General features: G+C 40.8%; 1 protein-coding gene across 2 annotated transcripts in view; it reads left to right on the top strand.

Moving 5' to 3' along the window:
• Window positions 1-23,167, top strand: part of rec8.L (REC8 meiotic recombination protein L homeolog) — a 44,136-nt gene extending 20,969 nt beyond the window's left edge. For both annotated transcript variants that reach the window (XM_018248786.2, NM_001095237.1), the window contains 13 exon segments: window positions 1,254-1,327; window positions 5,119-5,278; window positions 7,694-7,760; window positions 9,020-9,102; window positions 9,689-9,765; window positions 11,713-11,862; window positions 12,116-12,173; window positions 18,264-18,376; window positions 18,758-18,806; window positions 19,865-19,931; window positions 21,391-21,498; window positions 21,739-21,845; window positions 22,941-23,167. In XM_018248786.2, the coding sequence (XP_018104275.1) occupies window positions 1,254-1,327; window positions 5,119-5,278; window positions 7,694-7,760; window positions 9,020-9,102; window positions 9,689-9,765; window positions 11,713-11,862; window positions 12,116-12,173; window positions 18,264-18,376; window positions 18,758-18,806; window positions 19,865-19,931; window positions 21,391-21,498; window positions 21,739-21,845; window positions 22,941-23,032 (1,205 nt within the window). In that variant the 3' untranslated portion in view covers window positions 23,033-23,167.
• The last annotated feature ends 1,344 nt before the right edge of the window (window positions 23,168-24,511 follow it).

The raw sequence follows: 24,511 nt of genomic DNA, 5'->3' as shown, positions 1-24,511 counted from the left end.
CCCAGCGGAGAGGGAATCAGGAGAGAATGATTGCCCTGAGGTTGATCCAGAGACCACTACCGGAATATGTTGCAGAGGTGAAGTGGGTTGCCTGCCAAGTCTGTCCCAAGGGAGTTTCAGCATGTGTAAACCTGCATGAGATGTGCCTGCGCACTTTTCCTCTGATTCAATGTTATGTGAGTAAACCTGGGGACATTGTCAATTGACTAATAAACCGTTCCTGTTTGTACCATAAGAACCTGGCGCCCATTCTTTTCCTGTTTGTTGCACAGTAGCCTGTGGGAGTTGTAGTTAGACTACACCACATCTTCCATGTAGCGAAGGCCCTAGCCTGAAGTGTTAGAGTCACATGTAACCCATGCTCTAGTGCACTAGCTGGTGAATTAACCCCGTATGGCTCAAATAGGTGTTAAATAGCCTTCCCCTAAACCAGGGGTAGGCAACCCACGGCTCCGGAGCCTCATGTGGCTCTTCATCCTGCTTGCTGCGGCTTATTCTTGTGGCTTTGCCTGTCACGTCGTCTATGCAGCCCTCGCACCTGCTGGCGGCTTCTTGAGTGTGAGACCATGGTTAGCGAACCACGGTCGCACACTCAGGAAGCCGCCAGCAGGTGCGAGGGCTGCATAGACGTCCCAGGAGTGACAGGCAAGACCGAGCCGCAGCAAGATGATTCATCATGGTCCTTACTGCGGTCACACACTCAAGACAAGAGAGGGAAGATCACATTAAACAGATAAGAGCACTAGCATTTAATAGGGCTATTCATTGTTTCAAAGTAGGCCTACACATACACACTGCACTTCTGTTTGTTGTATTCTGTTGTTGTAACCAGGGGGCCCTGCCGCCTGAGGCGAGTGCCTCAACTTGCCTCATTGGCGGAGCGCCCCTGAGTTCAAGGTTTAACGAGCTAATCCAACCAATTTGGTGTTGCCAGTAATCAGTATTGAGCAGTTGCATGCATTCAAATTATCAAAATTACAAGGGTACCCAAATTTTTCACAGCCGTTTTCACATTTGATTTAAATTTATACAGCTGAATACTGCTTCATTAAAAATCTTTGTTCAGAAAACACCCCAGTACTCAGATGTTCCTGGGAAATGAAAGACATACAACTGTTATCTTTTTTGTTGAACGTGGAGTAAACTATTATGCAATTATGCAGTCTGAGGGGGGTTCCAAAACTTTTTCATATGACTGTATTTCCGGTTTTATGCTTTTTATTTATAACATTATCCTCTTCCCTCCTTATTAGAGGGGGATCATGTTACATCCCCTGAAAGAATAACTCTGCGAGATGTGGAACCGATAACTTTTCCATCAATTGAGGTAAAACTGCAATAAAAAATATTACCCTGATTTAAGAAAGAAGTAAACTGTACCCAGTTTTATATTGCAGTTTTGACAACAGTTCAGAGCTGCCCAACTTCAAATATAGTTCAGGGCAGTATTACCTAATTTTTGTGATACACCTTGCTTGTGAATTACTATGAGCCACTGGTGTAATTACATCCATTGCTTTGCCCAGCAGCCATATGGTGCACGGAGTTGTAAAAAAGGCTGCTAAAAAATCATTGACAAAGCTGATGAACAGATGAACAAAAAACACAAAATGCTCTCGGATAAGTAAAAAGGTAGGGGGCTTGGCCTGTGCATGCATGTAGTCAGACCAACAGCTCCTGCTCCAGTATCAATAAACCAGCCGACAAAAGGGTTCTAGAGATGCTATTCCGTCACCTAAGTCCTCCTCCAACGCATCCTCGCCTACACGCAGAAAAACAGAAGCAGACCATGGATAAGTACAAGCAACAATCTCCGCAAACACAAGTGCCTATAGAATCAAACCTATAAGCCCTACTTACACAACTAAGGGAAGATATCTTCTCAGACACAAAAACCACATCGTAAGACATAAAAGTTGAGCTGCAAGCCATATCTAAATGCACAAATCAAAAAAAATGGCAAAACTGATTACAGTCCACAATACTATGGCAGACAGTAAATTCACATGACTCAGAAATAACAGCACTAAAAAACTATCTGGCTGATCTAGAAGACCAATCCAGGTGCAATAATATTAGGCTGAGAGGTGTTTCTGAAGACATCTTACAACCCCACTTATGCCAATATGCACAGCACCTAATTTTAGCAGTTCTGCCTGAAACACCTGCTGGCCCTAAAGATTCAAGCAAGTTGTGTGCTCAGTTAGGAGAGCTTGGGACCTCTGAGGATTTCATTGCTGTGGATGCCTGTTCCAGCCAGGGTCAGACTGGGGGGCCCAGGGCCCAACGGGGCTACTGGCTCAGGGCTCCGGCCCGCCTCCCCCACAGCACGTGTCCTCATGTGCACGCACATTGTGTTTTTGCAGGAAGAGAGGTAGAGACGCAGGGCGTGGATCTGGGCCGACGCCCCAAAATACAGGGTTTTTCCCCTCTTTAACACAGAGCTCAATATTAACTACAACATAGACTGACCATGCAGCAGTTACGATTATGCTTCAAGAAAGGTACCAGTTCAGTAGCCACCCACCTTGGAGACTGAATAACTCGCTTCTGCAAGACCCTAAAGTGATATCTCAAATCAACTTGGGTATAGGGAAATTCTTTTCAATCAATTATAATCCCTCTGTAACCTACACTACCCTTTGGTATGAGGGAACTAAGAGAAACCGAAGCAGTACGTATGCCCAGGGTTGCCATCAGAAATCACGGGGCCCCGCACAACAAAGTTTTCTGGGCCCCCCTAACCACACCTCCGTCCTCCTTGCCACGCCTACCTCTCCACGCCCCCCACCAGTACACAAGCACTAAAACAGTGAATAAAATAATTTGGCGAAGGGTTATTAAGCCTGCCACCACATTAAGGTAGGCTCTTTAAGCAGGTACCTGCTCTAACCTAAAATGCACTATGATTTCAAATATTCTGCATTTAAATTGTACAAATAAGAGCCATTTGGTTTACCAAGTTAAAGAAAATCAAAAAAAATGAATGGCCAGGGCCCCTACAAGTTAAAGAAAAAAACCAAAGCACCCAGGGCCCCCTACAAGTTAAAGAAAAAAAACATGAGTGGTCAGGGCCCCATTAAAAATGTTCCAAAAAATTATCTGTTACCAAAGTTCTTTACTCTTGCCCAAGTTATAAAAAATAATTGGTGGCCAGTGGACTCCTACTCAAATTATGAAAACACATTGGTGGCCAGGGGCTACAATGGTGGCCAAGGGCTACATTGGTGGCCATGGGTTCAAGAAAAAAAAAACATGTCACCAGGGCCCCCTACAAGTTCTTCAAAACAGGGCCCCCCTTAAAAGTTACAAAAAAAATTCTTTACTTTTGCTCAAGTTATAAAAAAGAATTGCCTTGGTGTTCAGTGGAACTTGCCTGTAAATGGGGGTCTCTCTTGTGCCTCCTTAATGATGTCATCTTCTTCCAAGGCAGTTTCCTTCTCAGATGTCGACTTCAGCTTCTTCTCCTGAGGTGCCTTCTCCTTCTGCAGCGTCTTCATCTCCAGGAAGTAGCACCGCCGTCTCCAAGGAAGAAGCACTGGCTTCCGACGAGTCTTCAATCTTCTGCCTGCAGCCGGCAGGCTACACACTTCCTTATTAGAGATGCGCCCGTGCGTACCGACGTCATGCGTACGCACGGGTCGCAGCCAACTCAAACTGCCACTGACCACCAATGAAATTTACAGAGGGCGTGCCCTATTCGACTGGGTAAAGGGGGCCCGGCGAATCACAAAAGTGCTGCACGGCCGGGCCCCCCTTAGAGCCGAGAACCCACCGGGCCCGGGAGGACTGTCCCCCCTGTGACCCCCTGATGGCGGCCCTGCGTATGCCACCCCACCGGCGATTCACATTCTTGCTGATGGGAAGGCATTTCTGGCAGATTAGTCTCTGGCAAAGATTGATCACTTGCCAACTAATCTTCCCCCCTGCCACCCTAAAAAGGCAATTTATACAACAAGCACTCTAACATAGAATAGAAAACGTCATATACTCTAATGTGGAACAGAAAATAAATTCTTAATATATAGCTGACCCATTTGCTCTTTTCTACAGCAAGCTATACAACCTAAAAAAAATCATCAATTCTCCCTACCAAGACTTCTTAAACTCCCTACAACTCCCAACTCTCCATTACTCCCAATTTAGTACCCTAACATACATATACAATATAAACATTGCCTCTACAGGCAACTATGGGAACGGATCTTTTGTCAAACAGCTACATTTTCCAAATCTATGCAACACCAATAAATGACGATCAATCTTATGTACGGGTGGTACTAGACTCCTGAAAAAAATTCATGCGGCCTACCCCAACTCATCACAAAACTGCTGGAGATGTAACTCAGAAGTGGTATCACTTTACAATTAATAGTTGTGCACAGGAAGTACCCTAACATTAAATACCACATAATGTGTTAACTGAAACGCTGCCTGGTACTGAGGGGTGAACATTGATAAAACATTGATAAAACAAATTTCTTTTTTTCTGCTGCTATGTTGACTTTGGTAGATATAATTTTGGATTACTATCCTTCCATACAGCACACATAAGATATGACCTAGTAACATTATCAATATTTTTCCCCAGTCAAGTAATCCATTGCAAATCAAAAAACGCTTGCTCTTTTTAAGTTTCTTTTTTTTTTTTGTTTCTTTATGCTTTGTTGACTTTGGTAGATATCATTTTGTATTACTATCCTTCCACACAGCACACATAAGATGTGACCTAGTAACATTGCAAATATTTTTCCCCAGTCAAGTGACCCTTTGCAAATCAAAAAGCTGTTCCCTGGCAACTCCCTTCGTTAAAGGGGTTGTTTACCTTTAAATTAACTTTTAGTATGATGCAGAGATTGATATTCTAAGATGATTTTAATTAGTTTTCATATTTTATTTGTGTTTTTTGAGTATTTGGAGAGTTGGAAATAGTCAGAAGAAGGCAAATTATTAACAATATTTACAATTATAAAACTGTAAAAAAGGAAAAATGAAGACCAGTTGAAAAGTTGCTTAGAATTAAGCATTCTATAACATAATAAAAGTTTACTTAAAGGTGAACCACTCATTTAATTAATTTGCTTTTAAATGTTCATTTATTGTCGCCTCCTTTGGCAGCTAATCAGAGACCTCCCAGAAGCCAGTGTTCATGATTTGGAGTTCCTTATGTCTGATCTACCATTGCTTGAAGAAGAACCCATTTCTGAGCCAAGTAAGAAAGATACACCCAGAAAGAAAGAGGCAGAAGTGGACGGAAGTAAATTAGAGACATTGGAAGGTATGGTGTACTTAATAACACCAATTACAAAATAACAGACCTATTATGAAAGGTTGTAATGGCCACAGTTTTATAATTTGAGTGAATATAAGTCTACCTTATGTGGTATGGTGACAAAAAGGTCCCCAGTTTCCTGGGGAAAAGTGATTGATGGAATGTATGTTGGGCCACGGATTCTCAGATATTGTTACTGAGGTAATACCAGTATTGCTGTTAGCAGAGAAACACTATGTCTCTCTGCAAGGATTTTGCAATTGATGATCCGGGGCTAGTCTTACTGGGAATCCGCAAGAGTAGGGTGGGCTGGATTCCCAAATCCGTAGGCCAGGTTTTTCAAGAGGCCCTAGGCCCTATTTAGTACACCTGATGCTGAGCAGCAGTGCTGAATGTGTGTGAGACAAACTGCTGGTGTTCTCAGCTTCAGGAGAGAAAGAAAAACATTTATTTTGTGTTAGCCAGGAGGCTGGATATTTCTGTTGAACTGCTATTTTTTGGTTACCTTACCCCTGCGAGGGGAAATTTCTGCAGCTGCTGGAAAATAAACACAGGCAGGAAGCCCTTATACCCATCCCGGTGTGTGAAGTCGCCTCATTTGCAGCCTACCAGCGAGTCAACCCCCACACTTATAACATCTGGAACATGTTTCTTAAACCCAGATATTAAGAATAGACTAGCAATCTGGTACCTTTATACCGATAGGCTGCATAAAAAAAAATCCAGCTGTATGTTAATTCTCCTGAGTAACTATGAAATTAAAGACATAAAGGTAACTGAAATGGGAAGCTACAGTTTCTCAAAAGCTAAAAAAAATGATCTGTAGGAGACTGACAAAGATAAAACAGTGACCAGGACTGCCATCTCAGGGGCCACCATATACCCACTGGGCCCCTGCCTCAGTCCTGGAGTCCTACTTGCAGTGCCTGCTTCCCACGCACATACCTGTTCTTTTGCTGTCATGATAAGGGAGAGGTAAGGTAGAGCATCAGAGCAGCATCGGGAAGCACAAACAGCTCCGACCCTGTACAAGATAAATAGAAATGAAACTATTGAAGAAGGCACTAGAAAAGAAGGAGAAGAAAGCAGATGAGGAGATCTCATATAGAGAAGTGTTCTAGAGTCACAGAAGCAGAACAATTCCTTTTCTGACTTCACCCCACTACCAGCCTGCCTACTGATAAGACTTCCAAGTGCCTTTCAACATAGACCTATGGCACAGAAACTAGGGTTAATATATCTGTCTAATATTATTTGGCCTTTAAAAGCTGCCAAGGCGGGATCTCTGTATCAGTCTATTAACAAAGATTTACATTGACCAAGCTGCTGTATTTTAGCTGTTTTTTATTGAGTAGTAAGCCAAGTTATCTAACCAGGATTGAAGTACAGTTATGGGACCAGTTATTCAGAATGCTTGGGACCTGGAAAAGGAAATTATATGTAAATGACAAATTATTTGATTAAAATGGAGTCTATGTGTGATTCAGAGGGTTCTGGATAATAGGTTCCTGATTATCATGATATTATTATTCCGGAGCACTTATACATCATTCACATCAGTCAGTAGAAAATTACAGTCTAGTCACAAACTATGGTCAATTACTTCTTTGTTCAGCCAGCACTGAACAAAGCTACAGGAAAACTTTATCTCCTTTATCTATTTATAATACACAAAAGCTATGAATATCTTGTAAATTATATCCTTATAAACGGTGAGTTCTGATGTCATCAGTTATAAACGGTGAGTTCTGATGTCATTTCTGTCACATGACTCACTGAAATTTGTATATTATAGTAAATAAAGTACCCCCAGTTGCAAAATATGAGGATATTAGAAGTTACCTTGGAGTTCGGACTCGTGTTTTTATTTGGTCAAGAAACTCCTCTGTAATTTATTTGATTATTTGATTTATTTGATTACTCTTTATATTTTACAAGAGGGGGTACTTTATTCACTATATTATTTGCTAATAGGAACTCCTTACACATGTTACTGTAAATGTATTTTCAGATTAATATTTTACAGCTTCATACATTCTTTGTGGATAGTAGATTTTTTTCCAGTTACCCTTTGTTCCTTCAATTCCTTAACATGAAAAGTAGGATTTGATTTCATAATGGAAGACCTTCCCTTCTGTGGACCCTATTCTTCAGTGGCAGAAGTTTGAAGCTGGTCACATTCAAATCAGTACCACTACAGTCTTATTGGTTGGGCAGCAGACCAAGGAAAACTCCATTCTGCCCACTTTGTGCCATTTCTCCACTGTGCCAACATTTTATTTCTTCTCATAGTTAGAGTGAGTAATATATTTTTGTAGCAGTTAAGACTTTACACAGGTTTACACCTACCAAGTGTTGGACATTTAACATTTAGACCTCTAAACTGTACTCAGAAAAACTGGTGCACACACTTTCTTTCAGAGTCGGTGGATGAGGCACGCAGCCAAGAAGGAGAGATACCAGCAGCTGAGCTGTCCCCTTCTGTTGGGTAATCTAATACAGTTTATGTACCACATAATATAACTGATGTAAAAGTTTAATTATTGTCAGTATGCACAGGCTCAAAATGCCATGTTTGAATGTAACCCATACTTAAGCAGTGTGTATGTTGGACATAGGTGCTTCTCAAACCTAAAATTTTAAAGCTAAGAAATTTTTTTTAATTGATGGGAGGGGAGAATGCACTTCACAGTGTCTAATGGTAAGTTCATTAATTGCAAAGGTCAGTGGACTATGAGTTAATTTAAAATTGTGGAGAGCACTCCAGGGTAGCAAAATGCTCACTTGAGAAAGGGTATGGAAGACCCGAAATATGCCATGTAGTAGTCTTGAATAAACACAACCACGGCCATTTTGCTACCCTGGAGTGCTCTTCTCTTTTTTAAATTAACTAATGGATGTCAGGATAGTGGTATAACCGGAAGAGGATTTGATACATTTCTAGTTAGCTAAGGCAGTGGACTATGACTTACCTTCAGTAATGTAGTGGCATCAGTGTGTATCATCTTAAAAAGAAGGTAGAGGCCAGACAAATGCAAGTTTGAGGCATGCTATGCTTGAGTGCTGGTCGTACATACATTCTGTGTAGGAAGCCCTTAAGGTAGCAGCCTTATAGAAGAATATTGTAGACTGTTGAGTCACTGATGGATAGTATGCAAAATGTCAAGGCCTCAGTGTAGGTAGGTAAGTGCTTTTATTTTTTTTTTGCTATAGGTATATCAAAAATCAGGCTTGGCTTTGCTAGTTAAAAAGCATACCTGCAGTATTTGAAATGCTAGTAACTGGGATGTTTTTTGAGTTATGGCATCCAAGAAATAGAAGATTGTCCAGTAGTGTTGGTCACTTGTAATGATTATAGCACTGAAGAAACATCCAGGTGCATTTACACTGTGTTGATTCTTATGTCACGGTTTTATTGTAGTTAGGACTCCTCCTTGACCCAGAGCTTAAGCTAAGCACTGGTACCTAGTAAATCCATCTTATCCTAAACATAGTTATTTTTGCTCCCTAGAAGAGTGGGAAGAGTCTACCCCTGTTTGTATGCCTGAGGCACTAGAGCAGTGTGAAGGTCCTCAGAAGATCCAGGGCCTGACCTTCAGTGAGACTGCAGAGTTTTATTCATAGCTATGCTGCCATTCCAATCCCATTGTTATATTCTACCTTCATCTAGCACTTGCATTTGTTTCTCCAAACTCTATAGAGCCTCTTTCAGTTTATGGAGCCATAAAAATATTATTTTGTTACTAGTCCCTCTTTAGAACCTATCCCAGAACTTGATGCTGCCATTACACTGGATGAAGTTACAGGAGAACCAGTTGTTGATTTCCCAGGTGATGTAGCTTTCATTTTCTCTCTGTGGCACAAAGGAAACCAACTGCTCTTGGGTTTTGGGTTTGGATTTTGGGGCTCTGGGTTTCGAATAATAGAGAACTTTTTTTTGTTTAATTTTAGTGGTGCTTATGTATGAAAAGGATGTTATAATAGGGCTGAAACATGGATCTACAACTACTATATACATTTTCCATGACTAATGAATGAGCAATTGGTGTTGTTTTTAAGGAACACTAAACCTCATATACAAATTAATTTACAATAGAGGCATCTGTTAGAACCCAACATATCAATGTATATTTTGTAACAATTAAAAATAACATTTTGGAATTTTTAAACATCACCCCACATAAGAACTGATCCAACAACCTGCAGTGAACGAAAAATAAAAATATATTAAAGGGGTTGTTCATCTTACTTTCAGTATGATGTAGAGAGTGATATTCTGAGACAATTCAGTTTTCTTTTTGGATTTTTTGTGATTTTTTTTTATTTCAAATATCAGAAAGCAAATTATGTGTATATCAGTCTTCTCCCATGTTGCTTTAGTTATCTTAAGTGACCAAAATAGTTTTGCCTTTCTAGAACTGACTTCACCAGAAAGGTTGATTCCTGCGGAGGTTTCACCTAGTGAGCGCATTTCACTACCAGCCAGCCCTCAGGTTTGTCTTTATGCTGCAAAAGTGTTGCAAATGGTGGAAAATGGATATGCAGTGTTTTAAATAAAAAAAAATGCTTCTAAAAAAGTAATAGTAACTGTAGATTATAGCATGGGTGTGTTTTTGATCATCTCTAGTGGCAATGAGACTGCAGGTCACCACCCCATTGACAGGAATGGAAGTGCAGCTAGTTGACCTGCAATTGTCATCTGTCATCACAGTGAGGCAGAAGCAGTAATTCATATGGGGTTGCATGTGCAGGATGTAGATTCAGTAAGGGCACTAAACAGCTGCTATCATTGATACAAACTGACCATTGTTCAGTCATGCTGCCACAAACGAGGAAGCCAGAAAGTATCTACCTGGTTTATATGATTTCTTGTTCAAACTGTTCTGAGGAATTTTGCACAAGTGAAATGTACAGGGCCTACTAGATGCAGACGAGCCCTGAAATTAACACCAACCAATTCCAGGGTTCACTTAGCAGGCTGAACAAACTGACTTGCATCCAGGCACTCAGTCAATGTTGTTGATTTGTGCCCAAATGTACTAAGTGACAACCTTTCCGCTTTACATACCTCCCAACTGACCTGTTTTGAGTGAGACAGTGCAGCTTTTTACAGCTCAACCCACAGTCCAAGCTTGTTACTGAAATGCCCCGACTTTCTCTTTGATCTCTTGCACTGAACAGACAGAAAAAAGATACAAAGTTTCTAACTTAATTGGCTTTTGGCAGAAAGCCTAGAACAGCCATCAGATACTTTTGTAACAATTTTAAGATAAGCAAATAAATAATTGTAACAATTAAGACAAAAATGTCTCTTGGGAGAAGTTAGACTCACAGCTTAAAGGAAAACTATACCCCCATAATGAATACTTAAGCAACAGATAGTTTATATCAAATTGAATGACATATTAAAGAATCTTACCAAACTGGAATATATATTTACATAAATATTGCCCTTTTACATCTCTTGCCTTGAACCACCATTTTGTGATGGTCTCTGTGCTGCCTCAGAGATCACCTGACCAGAAATACTACAACTCTAACTGTAACAGGAAGAAGTGTTGAAGCAAAAGGCAGAACTCTGTCTGTTAATTGGCTCATGTGACCTTACATGTGGTTTGTATGTGTACACAGTGAATCTTACCATCTCAGGGGGCGGCCCTTATTTTTTAAAATGGCAATTTTCTATTTATGATTACCCAATGGCACATACTACTAAAAAAGTATATTATTATGATAATGGTTCATTTACATGAAGCAGGGTTTTACACATAAGCTGTTTTACTTAGTATCTTTTAATATAGACCTACATTGTTTGGGGGGTATAGTTTTCCTTTAAAGCAATTCACCTTTATTAGCAAAACTGTAATAACTGAAAAGCAACAGAAATGTGTTCAAACTTTCATAACCTGCCAATTTTTGGAGAATTAACATGGTAATTAGGGGGTGTGGCCACAAAATGGGCATGGTCCAAAAACATTTTCAGTGCTACGCACGGCAACCCTTTTTGTCCCTCTTTCCATTTCCAAAATGTTGCGAGGTATGCCCTTTGTGATTTACCAATGCAATTTTACAACCACATCATTGAATGTTTTAGTGAATATTGAGGAAAATGTGGTGCAGTGTGGGTAAACACATGGAGACTTAAACATAACATAAACAGCATCACTAGTGGTCACCAATATTGGGGTTTTGTTGTTTAATAGAAATAATAATAGTTCCTGCTCAAATGTATAGAGGACAACAGGGTATGGAAAAAGCAATATGTAATGCATATAAAAAGTATGAAGAAGGTGTATATGGCTCCATTATGTCACATATAAATTTGTTTCTGTGCCAAATTTTTCTTCTTACTCCTGATTCTTACCCATCTGTCAAGGTAGTTCTTTTATAAGAGATAGCTTACATCTTACTCATTTGGCAGCAATTCTCTTCTCTTACAGCTGGTGCTTAAGGAACTGCCTGCCGCAGATCGCTCTTCTAAGGTTGAAGCTGTGCGCAGAGGCAAGCTGATCATTGACAAAGAGACAAAGATTGCAGCTAAGAAAATTCAGGAGCAGATACAAAGACCTGATATATACACTCAAGCAGCGGTATGCATGTGCATAATGGTTCTTGCTAACAATGCTGCCTTAGATCCCTCTAGTTAGTAGAACATTCGGTTCATAACCAAATGCATTCCAACAGCACAATAGAATTCAACAGAAATTATTTATGAATTAAGAACACATTACCATACTACAGCAACACAACTGTACAGCATAGATAGAGCTATACAGGGAGACTGTGGGGGCCACACAGAAGCTGTTTTGGAGCTATCTGTCTTATATTGTTTGTGTGTTTCAGGTTCCTGCTTTGCTTCCTCCCAAGACTCCAGCCTCTTTGTTCCAGTCTCCAACCTACCGTGAGATCAATCTCTTAACTTTGGGACTCTTTTTAAACATTGGCCTTTCACAGGGTTGAATAAGGATATCACCTTATATGTTATCACAGACCAGAAGTGGCTGCATCAAAGTACCTTGGCTTGCAGTGGATGCTGCACATCCAGTGGCGTAGTTTAAAGAAACAGTAACACCAAAAAATGTACGTGTTTTAAAGTAATGAAAATATCATGTAGTGTTGCCATGCACTGGTAAATTATCTGTTTGCTTCAGAAACACTACTATAGTTCATATAAACAAGCTGCTGTGGAGCAATGGCGGAAATTGAAAAATTGCTATATGGCACAGGTTAACGAATGGATAACAGATAACACCATTAGACAGACAGAGCTTATCTGCTATCTGCTGTGTAACCTGAGCCTTTTCTCCTTTGAATGGCTGCCCGCATTGCTATAGAGCAGCTTTTTTAAAAACAATAGTAGTGTTTCTGAAGCAAACACATCCGTTTTATCAGTGCAGAGCAACACTGCATTATATTTTCATTAATTTTAAACTTTTATTTTTTGACGTTACTGTTCCTTTAAAGGAATTGGTCAGTGTAAAAATAAAAACTGGGTAAATAGATAGACTGTGCAAAATAAAAAATGTTTCTAATATAGTTATTTAGCCAAATATGTAATGTATAAAGGCTGGAGTGATTTGATGTATAACATGTCAGTCAGAACACTACTTCCTGCTTTTCAGCTCTCTTGGTTTACACTGACTGGTTACCCTGGCTACCAGGCAGTAACCAATCAGAGACATGAGGGGGGGGGCACATGGGTCATATCTGTTGCTTTTGAATCTGAGCTGAATGCTGAGGATCAATTGCAAACTCACTGAACAGAAATGTACCATGTGGCCCCCCTTAAAGTCGCTGACTAACTCAGAGTTATAGAGCTGAAAAGCAGGAAGTTGGATTCTGGCTGTTTTATTAGACATCCAGTCACTCCAGCCTTTATATATTACATTTTTGGCTAACTAACTATGTTAGAAACATTTTTTATTTTGCACAGCCTATCTATTTACACAGTTTTTATTTTCACACTGAACTGTTCCTTTAAGCCTTTCACAGTCACATTTCCAACAAACACATGTACCTACTGTCAAACAATATTTCTGGCATTTTGACAGAAACAGTGAATTTCGGTTGCCACTAAAGCAAATAAAGTACTGCCTTGTATATAAAAGGACATTGACTTGAGGGATGAAAATATAATTTTGCCTTTTTAAATGTCCCTGGTAAGCCCCCACCTGAAGTATGCAGTGCAGTGTTTGGCTTGGGGTAATGAAAGACAGGGAACTTGTGAGGGGACATTTTTACCCCTTAAAAGTACATTATAGGGCATTATAGACAGATGGTGGGGAATCTTTTTTCCCATAGAAAAGGATCACCGTACCAGAGGCCACCCCTTTAGACTAGAGAAAAATAACTTTCATTTGAAGCAACGTAGGGGGTTCTGCACAATGAGGACAGTGAGGTTGTGGAATGCACTGCCAGGTGATGTTGTGATGGCTGACTCTGTTAATGCCTTTAAGAATGGTTAAGATCACTGTTTGAACTAACAGTTCATCTACAATTAGTTAGTATAGATATGGTATATGTAGTTATATATGTGATTATATATGTAAGTGTATATGTTCACTAGGGTTTAACTTGATGGACATTGGTCTTATTTTTAACCTAACTTAACCGTGTACATTAGAGGACATTATAGACAAATGGCAGGGAACCTTTTTACCCATAAAGTGGATCACCGTACCAGAGGCCACCCCTTTAGACTAGAAGAAAAGAACTTTCATTTGAAGCAACATAGGTGGTTCTTCACAGTCAGGACAGTGAGGTTGTGGAATGCACTGCCGGGTGATGTTGTGATGGCTGATTCAGTTAATGCCTTTAAGAATGGCTTGGATGATTTTTTGGACAGACATAATATCAAAGGCTATTGTGATACTAAGCTCTATAGTTAGTATAGGTATGGGTATATAGAATTTAATTAAAAGTAGGGAGGGGTGTGTGTATGGATGCTGGGTTTTCATTTGGAGGGGTTGAACTTGATGGACTTTGTCTTTTTTCAACCCAATTTAACTATGTAACTATGTGTAACTGTGAAGCTGGGCCTTGAAAAAATCCATATTACTACAGAACTGGAGGAGGACTTTTTCAAGACTACTTGTAGCTACTGTCCATATTGTCATATCTGTATTAAGGTTGTTAAATAAAGGAATAGCATGTTGAGGCCTTAGGTTTAACCTTGATATTGTTGCGTTTCTCTGGTGAGTACATTCATTTCACCCATAAATAAATAAATAAAGCAGAAGTGTGTGTTTGTGTATAGCCTTGTTTCAGCCGGCAGAGGACTCAGGGGGGCAACAACAGTACAGCAGGTAGTTGGAGGGGGGTGGTGGAGAAAATATAATGTAAATGTGTACTACCCTCTTATTCTGCCCCATGCCTACTCACTATTAGGCCTTATCTGTTCCAAATCTATCTCCATCTTCCCTTTTGCAAACTTAGTTCTAGGTGCAATTTGACAGCCCTCCATGCTTCTAGTCTAGGTGGTTGTCTGTGCTTCACTGGCAGAGGTGCCAGCAAAAGTAGATTCTAAGGCATTTTTAACCTTTAAATATTGTCCTTGAGCATGGAGTTTTCACATGGATTGATAAGAACTTTGTGGGCAGAGCCATAAAACATATTTTTGTTAGCGCTGTTACCTCTTTTTGTGCAGTATGTGTGCAAAATGCAGTAAGGTTGGGTCTTCTATACATACATACACAGAAGAATTGTGTCCTTGGCAGGGAAAGGGTTAAGTGCTTGGGTTAATTTTTTTTATAAATAATGTATATTCAGTGTATCGGCATAACAACAATGCTAAAGCAAATGTTATTGCAAAACATTCAAAAATAGTGCATTTAAAAAGGCAGCCACAGATTTTCCTACAAATAGCCACAAATGGACTAATTAATGAGTAACTGGATAGAGGAAGCAGTGACTGCAAGGGGACCTGATCCAAGTGCAGGAAGCCCAATGGGGCGCTGACAGACATTTTTGATATACATAGTAAAACTGGTCAATCCCCAAAGTTAATGGGGTCCTTAAATGATTTTGCTGTGGGGCTCAATAACTTAAATTCATGCCACAGGTCATGAGATGCTGTAAGCTTAGTGGAAGCGAGAAGTCAGCGACTAGCTGCATGTGCAATGCATTTTGGTTTAGAGGGTACATACAGGCAGTGGCTTAACAGTCAGGCCGGATTTGTGGAAAGGCCACAAAAGCCCAAGCCCAGGGTGGCAGAATTTTACTTGGGTGGCATGCTGCCCAACCACACCCTCATTGGTTAGGAATCACTGGGGATTGGCAGGAGATACAGTTGTTTTTTAATTCTGTGCAACAATGGCCAGTACTCCAGAACCCCATGCGGAAAATTTGCACGTGTGAACAAAGGAAGGGAGCAGACGGCGTCGATGAATGGCAGCAGGCTTAGGGGCGCCTGTTATGTAAAGCCGGTCCTGTTAACAGTAGAATAGACCCTAAACGGTGAAGGTTTGTTGCAGAGAGGGGACCTGTAAGGACCCATAAGACCCCCTTTCTGCAGTGTTGGGGGCCAAGATATAATTTTGCTGGTGTGGCCAGTGGACAACAAGTTACTCCTCTGCACATGGAGTCTGTAGTAAGGCTAAAGAGCATAGCTAACTCAAATCGCTTCAGCTGGCTTCTGAGAGATGTTTAGAATTGCAGCTCAGCACCACAGAAAAGTGTAAAATGAACACATTATGTAACCGATTGCCACATTATTAAAGATACGTGACATTTATAGCTGTCTGGTCAAGTAGGAGATCAGCATTTTAATAAATGGCATCAGACTAGCACTGAAATAGTAAAGAGAAGTGAGCAATACACAGTCCAAGAGCAGTGCAGCATAAGGGCTAAACCCTCACAATAGCATTCACTTGAATGGCTTTCCCTGAAATACTTTCACTGGGCATTTACTCACTCCATAGATAAGATGGAAATCAGATCTTTGCTCCTACACAGAGAATCACATAGCTAAATATGTAGGGCTCATGATGTTCTAGAACAGGGCTGTCCAACTGGCAGCCCCTCCTTCTGTGGCCCCCACCTGCCTGCTGTGTCTGTTTACCATATGTAAAATTTAAAGGGTATCACTACAGAGATTAACTGGCCCCTGCATTGTTTAAACCTCAAACTCAAACTAATCCCCTTTATTGTTCACACCTGTGATCCCCCTGCATTGTTCACACTTGTGACACTCTATTGTTCACACCCCTAAACCCTGTACTGTTCACACCTTAGACCCAGACTGAAACTGCCCACATTGTTCACCTGTTCACATATTATTCAAAATGCTAATGAGGCACCAGCACTGTATGTAGTACATATTAGAACAGGGATCCCCAACCTTTTGAACCCGTGAGCAACATTCAGAAGTAAAAGGAGTTGAGGAGCAACACAAGCATGAAAAATGTTCTTGGGGTGCCAAATAAGGTCTGTAATTGCCCATTTGGTAGCCCCTATGTGGATTGTCAGACTACATTGAGGCTCCGTTTGACAGTACACCTGGTTTTTATACAACCAAAACTTGCCTCCAAGCCTGGAATTCAAAAATAAACTCCTGATTGAGGCCACTGGGAGCAACATCCAAGGGGTTAGAGAGCAACATGTTGCTCACGAGCTACTGGTTGGGGATCACTGTATTAGAATGATAGCTTTCCCTGTCTCCTGCTCTGTTCTGCCTTCCCTCTCTGTGTGTGCCATTCTCTGCTTGCCCAGTGCTGCTTGTGTGTGCCATTCTCTGCTTGCCCAGTGCTGCTTGTGTGTGCCATTCTCTGCTTGCCCAGTGCTGCTTCTTTGTGCCATTCTCTGCTTGCCCAGTGCTGCTTGTGTGTGCCATTCTCTGCTTGCCCAGTGCTGCTTCTTTGTGCCATTCTCTGCTTGCCCAGTGCTGCTTGTGTGTGCCATTCTCTGCTTACTCAGCACTGCTTGTGTGTGCCATTCTCTGCTTGCCCAGTGCTGCTTGTGTGTGCCATTCTCTGCTTGCCCAGTGCTGCTTCCTTGTGCCATTCTCTGCTTGCCCAGTGCTGCTTGTGTGTGCCATTCTCTGCTTGCCCAGTGCTGCTTCTTTGTGCCATTCTCTGCTTGCCCAGTGCTGCTTGTGTGTGCCATTCTCTGCTTACTCAGCACTGCTTGTGTGTGCCATTCTCTGCTTGCCCAGTGCTGCTTGGGTGTGCCATTCTCTGCTTGCCCAGTGCTGCTTGTGTGTGCCATTCTCTGCTTACTCAGCACTGCTTGTGTGTGCCATTCTCTGCTTGCCCAGTGCTGCTTGGATGTGCCATTCTCTGCTTGCCCAGTGCTGCTTGGGTGTGCCATTCTCTGTTTGCCCAGTGCTGCTTGTTTGTGCCATTCTCTGCTTGCCCAGTGCTGCTTGTGTGTGCCATTCTCTCAGTGGCAGAAATACCGGGGGAGCAGGGGGTGCAATTGGGCCAGGGCCCGCACCCCCTCAGGGCCACCCGGCAGCTCGCGCACTGCCGATTTCTGGCTGCATCGGCCGTTTTTGGGTAAAATAATCTGGTACGGAGGGGGGCGGGGGCCCGGCAGCACGTCCCGCACCAGGGCCCGCCCCCCTCCAGTTACATTACTGCATTCTCTGATTTCCCAGTGCTGCTTGTGTGTGCCATTCTCTGCTTGCTCTACGCTACCTGTGGGATGTAAGCCTGGTAGGGGGTTGTTAGCATATGGAAATTGTTGTTAAGGGCCCCTATGAGTGATGAGGGATTTCCCTGCAGTGAGCACCAACCATTTGGTTTTTTGGTGTGCTACCACCATTAATGTGGATATGATCTTAAAAGTTCTTGTGGTAACATGGGTGTGGTTTACAGTGGGTGTGGTTTAAAAGGGGGAGTGGCTAACACTGACTTCCATTATCGGCCCTCCACCACATATGCCAGTAAAATTTTGGCCCTCGGTACCACAAAAGTTGGACAGCACTGTTCTAGATTACACTTTGTAGTAGTAGTAAGTATTAAAATGGCTCATAAATTTTTCTATGTGATAGAATATTGGATGGCGCCAGAACTAACTGAACTGTGGACCCGTTGTGCTCTGTTACAACCCCTGCAATATGTTGAGGAAAAGGAGAGAGAGGAGGAAACTATGAGTGAAGTGGAGGTGAGAGAAACAAATATCAAGCAGAGATATACTAGAAAAATTGACCAGGAACCACAGTACTGTCCACAGTACCGTCAAGTGTAGTTTACCACCACTGCACACATCAATTTAAAGAGAAACACATGGAGGGGGAAGTTGCTTCTACTTTGGGGTACACCAATACATTGCAATGATAATATATCAAAATCAGTTTCATCCTTTTTCATCCCATGAGTAATGATGAATTATATGAGAAGGGGGGGGTTTAAATTTAAAAAAATGTAAAGAAAATGCATTGCACATATTGCCAAGATACAGCACAAAACAGAGAGATTAAAAGGAAGACATGACAAATGGTGTAAATACTGGTAAAAAATGGTAAATTATTATCTTTTTTTCCAGGCTCTCCGTGCCATTGCAGAGCCTAGTGGTAGTCTCATAATGTCCTCAGGTATGTCCATCTTTTAGCTGTCTGTTTCCATCTTTTATTAACATACAGTGTGTTGTCTGCATTTGTGTCTGTATTTGCAGCCTTTTGCTACATCTACACACACAAAAAAATAAAGACCTGTAGAATTTTAATTGTATCACTACTCTTAGTGGGGTTTGGTACAAGATAAGAAAAAGCCCTGGTACAGTAACTCACTGTGACTAATCAAAATGTGTGACCCAGAGAGGCAGATTTATCAACAGTATTCTTTGCACATGAGTAGTGATGGTCAAATGAATTTCCGCTTTTTGACACCAGCGAATAAAAATGGTTTTTAGTAATGACTAGAATTAAAGCTGCTGGGACTCATTTAGGACAACACTGGCTCTATGCTCAATTCCTTAAAGGACATGTAAGGCCTACATTTTCCTACTATGTATATAAGTTGGGCACATCTCCCCCAACAAAATGGAATTATTTTTACTGCAGACATCCCCTCCATTTGCCAGCACCATCACATTTTTCTACAAACAGCATCTTTCACCTGGGGGCCATTTTCCCTCTGACACATCATCAGTGCATTTATATCCGCCAACAGCGTATATGTGATGTATAGTGCGTGCAATTGAAGAATGCAGGCTAACACAGGCATAATTTACTATGATGACAAGTCCTGCTTGGATTGAGCACTGTAATGGTTAAGCCAAGCTCAGGAGAGGGAGTTAGGATTTAAAAATAGGAGCAGACAGCTAGAGCAGAGTTTCTATGTAAACCAGCAATGCCATCTCTTCATTGGTTGTTAGACTGGAGGGTGTGTTTATCAATTTGAGTTGAGAAGAACTGGGCATGCTTATGAGCCAACAGCCAAAGAAAATTCCCGAGGTAGGGGGCTGAGTGGGTTAGAGGAGTAGAAGGAATCCTAGGTGATTAAGGGGATGCTCCAGCTTTACTGTTAACAACCAGAGTGGAAGGTATTTAGAGATTTCAAAGACGCTCTTCAGTGATTCAATTTTTGTGTTGGGGGTTTACATGTCCTTTAAATGTCTGTTACTTTACATGCTCTTCTGCTTATCTACCAGAGATCTCCCTGGAAGTGTCCGAAGAAGAGCGTTCTCATCCTATTTTATTCACCCCTGAGGAAAGAAGGTGAGTGAGAAAGATAGAAATATATTCTCAGCCATTTTAAAGGAAAACTATACCCCCAAAATGAATACTTAAGCAACAGATAGTTTATATCAAATTGAATGACATATTAAAGAATCTTACCAAACTGGAATATATATTTACATAAATATTTCCCTTTTACATCTCTTGCCTTGAACCACCATTTCGTGACTCTATCTGTGTTGCCTCAGAGATCACCTGACCAGAAATACTACAACTCTAACTGTAACAGGAAGAAGTGAGGAAGCAAAAGGCAGAACTCTGTCTGTTAATTGGCTCATGTGACCTTACATGTGGTTTGTATGTGTGCACAGTGAATCGTACGATCCCAGGGGGCGGCCCTTATTTTTTAAAATGGCAATTTTCTATTTATGATTACCCAATGGCACATACTACTAAAAAAGTATATTATTATGAAAATGGTTCATTTACATGAAGCAGGGTTTTACACATGAGCTGTTTTACTCAGTATCTTTTAATAGAGACCTACATTGTTTGGCGGGTATAGTTTTCCTTTAACTAAAGATTTTATTTGCTACCGTGTATTGTACTTATGAAATTAACCACAACGGAAGAATGGCCTCAAGTTGACAATTTCTAAAGGCTAACTGAATTAAGTAAATGTAGCAAGCTTTCAGGAAACAGAGGCACCTTCTTCTTCCCAGTAACATAACTAAGCCTGCCCGGCCCTGGGCGAAGGATGTGCACCTGCCCCCCCCTCCCCAGATGCACAATTTTCTTACCTTGCATGCTGCACCCACAATCTCCAGCGGGCCCTGAGGGGGAGCGGGCCCTGGTGCAATTGCACCTCCTGCTCCCCCAGTAGTTACGCCACTGCTTCTTCCTAACATGTTGCCAAGCATTTCACGTTTAACAATGTATTATCCACACTCAAAAGAATCTTTCCAGCATGGAAAATAACTATCCAAGTCCTTGTCCCCTGCTTACAAGTTGCATTGGGAAATCAGGATTTGGACTGATGATAGTGCACAGCGCTGCTGAACCCTGTTGAATGGTTTCATGGAACACTTGGCAGGTATATAAATGAATAGGCAATGAAGAAATAAAAAATATTTATAACAATAAAAGTGTAGCTTTACTGTTTTGACAGCAGGGCCAATGACCCCCATTTAAAAGCCGGAGAGGGGCAGAAGAGGAAGGCAAAAAATTAAAAAAACATTTAAAAAAAAAAAATGAAGACCAATAAAAAGTTTCTAGAATTAGGACATTCCGTGACATACTAAAATGTAACTTAAGAGGTGAACCACCCCTTTTCTTGTCAACTTATTTCAGCCATATCTACAGAGAAACTTTTCTGAGGAGAGAAGCATCGGGCAAGCAAGAGTGCAGGAGCATGCATAATGAATATTAATGGGCTTTATTTAGTGTAGTACATTTCTTTTCCATTGCCTACATCTTACATCACTCCTCTGTGTTGCAGGGCTGTCTCAGTGCAAGAGGAGAGATTGCTCCCTATGGTCTCAGAGATGCCAGAACTTATGTTTGAACTTCCAGAGACAGGAGACTTTTCCCTTGATGATGTGGAAAGGTGACTTGTGTTTCCTTCCACTGAACGCTCACGTGTCCCTGAATGCCTATGTGTTCTCTCCATTCCCCATAAATGGCACAAAGTTTGCCCTGGAGCAGTAACTCATAGCAGTCAGTAAGATATTTGTTTTTAATCAGGTGACCAGTAAATGCTACCTGTTGATTTGTTGCTATGAGTTACTGCGCATGGGCAAGATTAGTATATTTTATTACATAACCCCTATGTATTTTCTCTTCATAGGAGGCTGCGTTCTCAGATTGACTACCTTGGTCAGACTGATTTTCTTAGTCATGCCCCTCACTCAATCTCTCGCATTGCTGCCTCCCGACTCTTCTTTAGCAGTCTTGGTAAGTATGCTTGCAGGTGATACAATGTTTTCTTATTTGTTTCTCTAGTTCTGCACAGTAGGGGCATGGGGAAGGTCCAGATCCAGAGGCTTGTATAATTATGTCTCTATAATCCCCAAGATACCATTAAAGTCAAGGATTGGGCCACCCATGTGATCTGATTGCTGTTCTGAGGCCAAATGATTGGGTCAGCTGGCTATTTTTCACCAATAACTGGATTCCCCTAACTATGAGGAGCTAAACATTATTATCTGTGTTTTCTTACCCCAGGTATGGGTAATATCTGAAGACCTTTACTGTTCTTTTAAGTATATGTTTATTGTGTGGTGCACTTCTCTCTACAAGACTCAACTTATATTCTTGGGGGTAGGGGGTTCCAGATTTTACTACAAAAATCATTCTCACTATATTTAGACTTTAAGAGGTGCTTTTACTTGACATTTAGCTGTTAAGGGTTACTATAGTGACCCCTGCTGCCAGCCAGCAGCTCAGCAGGCACTACAAAATAAGACCTGGTTATTTGTAATTAAATATGTAACTCTGTAAGCAACTTTCCAGCATACATTAAATAAAAATGTTCAGTGGTATTATTTGTTATTGCATTTGAAATCAGTATCTTTTTTTTTGTCTCCATCCTTTCCTGGTTCTGACTCTTGAAACAATATAATAGAAGCCTGTTAATTAGCTGGATTATGTTACATTGTTTCAGGAGTTAGAACCAATAGTTTGGCCTGTCGGATACTTTTGCATAATAACTTATTTAATCAATGTACATTGGAAAGTTGTTTAGAATTATATTTTTGCAAACACATTGTTTGGGTGGGGACCCCATTTAATTATGGAATTCTCTGCTATGTAAAGGAGTCCAAGAGCCTATTGTTCAGCTTCATAAGGGTTATCACCAGTTCTGGCTCCACATTGTATTTGCTCGGGGACTAGAGCTACGTTTCTAAGCTAACAAAATTTTACCTCAGAAAGTACACTTTCAATAAAATACCTTGCTTTTCAATGAAAGGAGTTGGGGAATTAAATATTATTGTAGTTTACAACATCCATGTGCAGGTAAGAGCTACTGACACATTGTGTCTTTTGCAGTTCTTTGCACACAGAGCATTATTTGTCTGGAACAGAAGCAGCCATTCAAGCAGATTCTCATTACCCCAGGGCCCCTCTACAGCCAGAACTGAGCCTGTTCCTACTCTGCTCCTCATTCTGCAGTGCCCATAATTGCCGTCTCTCCTCTGCCATGCATGAAATTCCTACATTCACTAGGTTGCAGGGGCTGATTTTAAATAAACAGTTAATAGAATGTTGGCATTTTACTTACTGTGTCAGTCTCTAATTTAAACTGGAATATTCACTGGGGTATGTATGTCTGTCACCAATCTGCCCCATGCCAAAATCCACCCTCCCACCCAGCACAGGAGCGATTTTCTAGCTGACATTTGCTTTGCGGACAACACAGATGTTTGAAATTAAATCACTTGCGAACAAATCACCTTTCAAATGTGGAACTGGAAAATAAATGAACACAAGGGGGCAAATTCACTAAAGGGCGAATTTTCACCAGCGAAAGCACAAATTTGCTACCACTACGCTAATTGACTAAAATGCAAAGTTGCGTCTCTGTAGCCGAACACTGGCGAAGTTTCAGTAGCGTTAATTCGTCAGCGCAAGCATTTCATAGACAACTTTCTTTAGCGGTCAATGAAACTTCGTTAGTACTCTTACGCTAAGGTCAATTTGAATAGGGAGGGTACATATAGGTTGTATAGAAAGATTTACTAAAGATGTTGGTGCAAATGCTTGAAGTGGCCACTTACAAATGTTCAAGGAAGCAAAAAAAAGACAAAATAGTTCCTCTAATGTCCTAGACACCCTAAAACAAATGTGGCATGCCCCTCAAAAGGTTAAAAATAAAGTTAAAACAAAACATTTTAACAATTACAAATTTTAAAGACAATCCCACTTTAAAATTTGAAAAAATGCCAGCAACTTTTATGACTTTTCGGCAGACAGGATATGATGTCACTGACATAAGTTTGAGGAGGATGTGGCTTCATTTTAGAAGTTCGGTCTAAGCTGGTGAAGGAAACTCTGGTGAGGTAATGTTCTGTAAAATACACACTGAATTTGCAGAGTAACGATCGTTCACCTGAGCAAGAATTCGCCTGGTGATAGAGAGCAAAACTGTGCTGTGCTAGCTATGGTCTCTTATGCTAGTGAATATTTGTCTACGCATTATAGTAAATTGGAAATGTCCCTGCGGATGACATTTCTGGCGAATTTTCCCTAGCGACGGCCACTAGAAACTAGATTTTATTCCATGAAGCTAAAACAACTTATCCTTGATGCGTTTTCTATCAAAAGATACGTAATCATAGGCACATTTTCAAACTGACAGTTACAAAGAAATTTAAACCCTAGAAGAGGACATGACGTATTAAACTACCGCTCTCAATATTAACCCTAAAGTTACAATTTAGCTTATATGGGAAAATGTCAAATTATTAACATCTAAAAAGTAACACAATTTAGGAAGAGGAAAAGTCTCAAATTTACAATGAGAAATATACAATATAACAAATAAATGTTATTAAATAAATGATTACAAATTCAAAGTTAAAATGATATATAATAACATTTCATAATTCAACTACATTTGA

Source organism: Xenopus laevis, chromosome 1L (assembly GCF_017654675.1).
Source record: "Xenopus laevis strain J_2021 chromosome 1L, Xenopus_laevis_v10.1, whole genome shotgun sequence".
In the NCBI taxonomy this organism is placed as follows: Eukaryota; Metazoa; Chordata; class Amphibia; order Anura; family Pipidae; genus Xenopus; species Xenopus laevis.
Note: the sequence above shows the minus strand (reverse complement) of the source record. Positions and strands in the feature narration are given on the sequence as shown.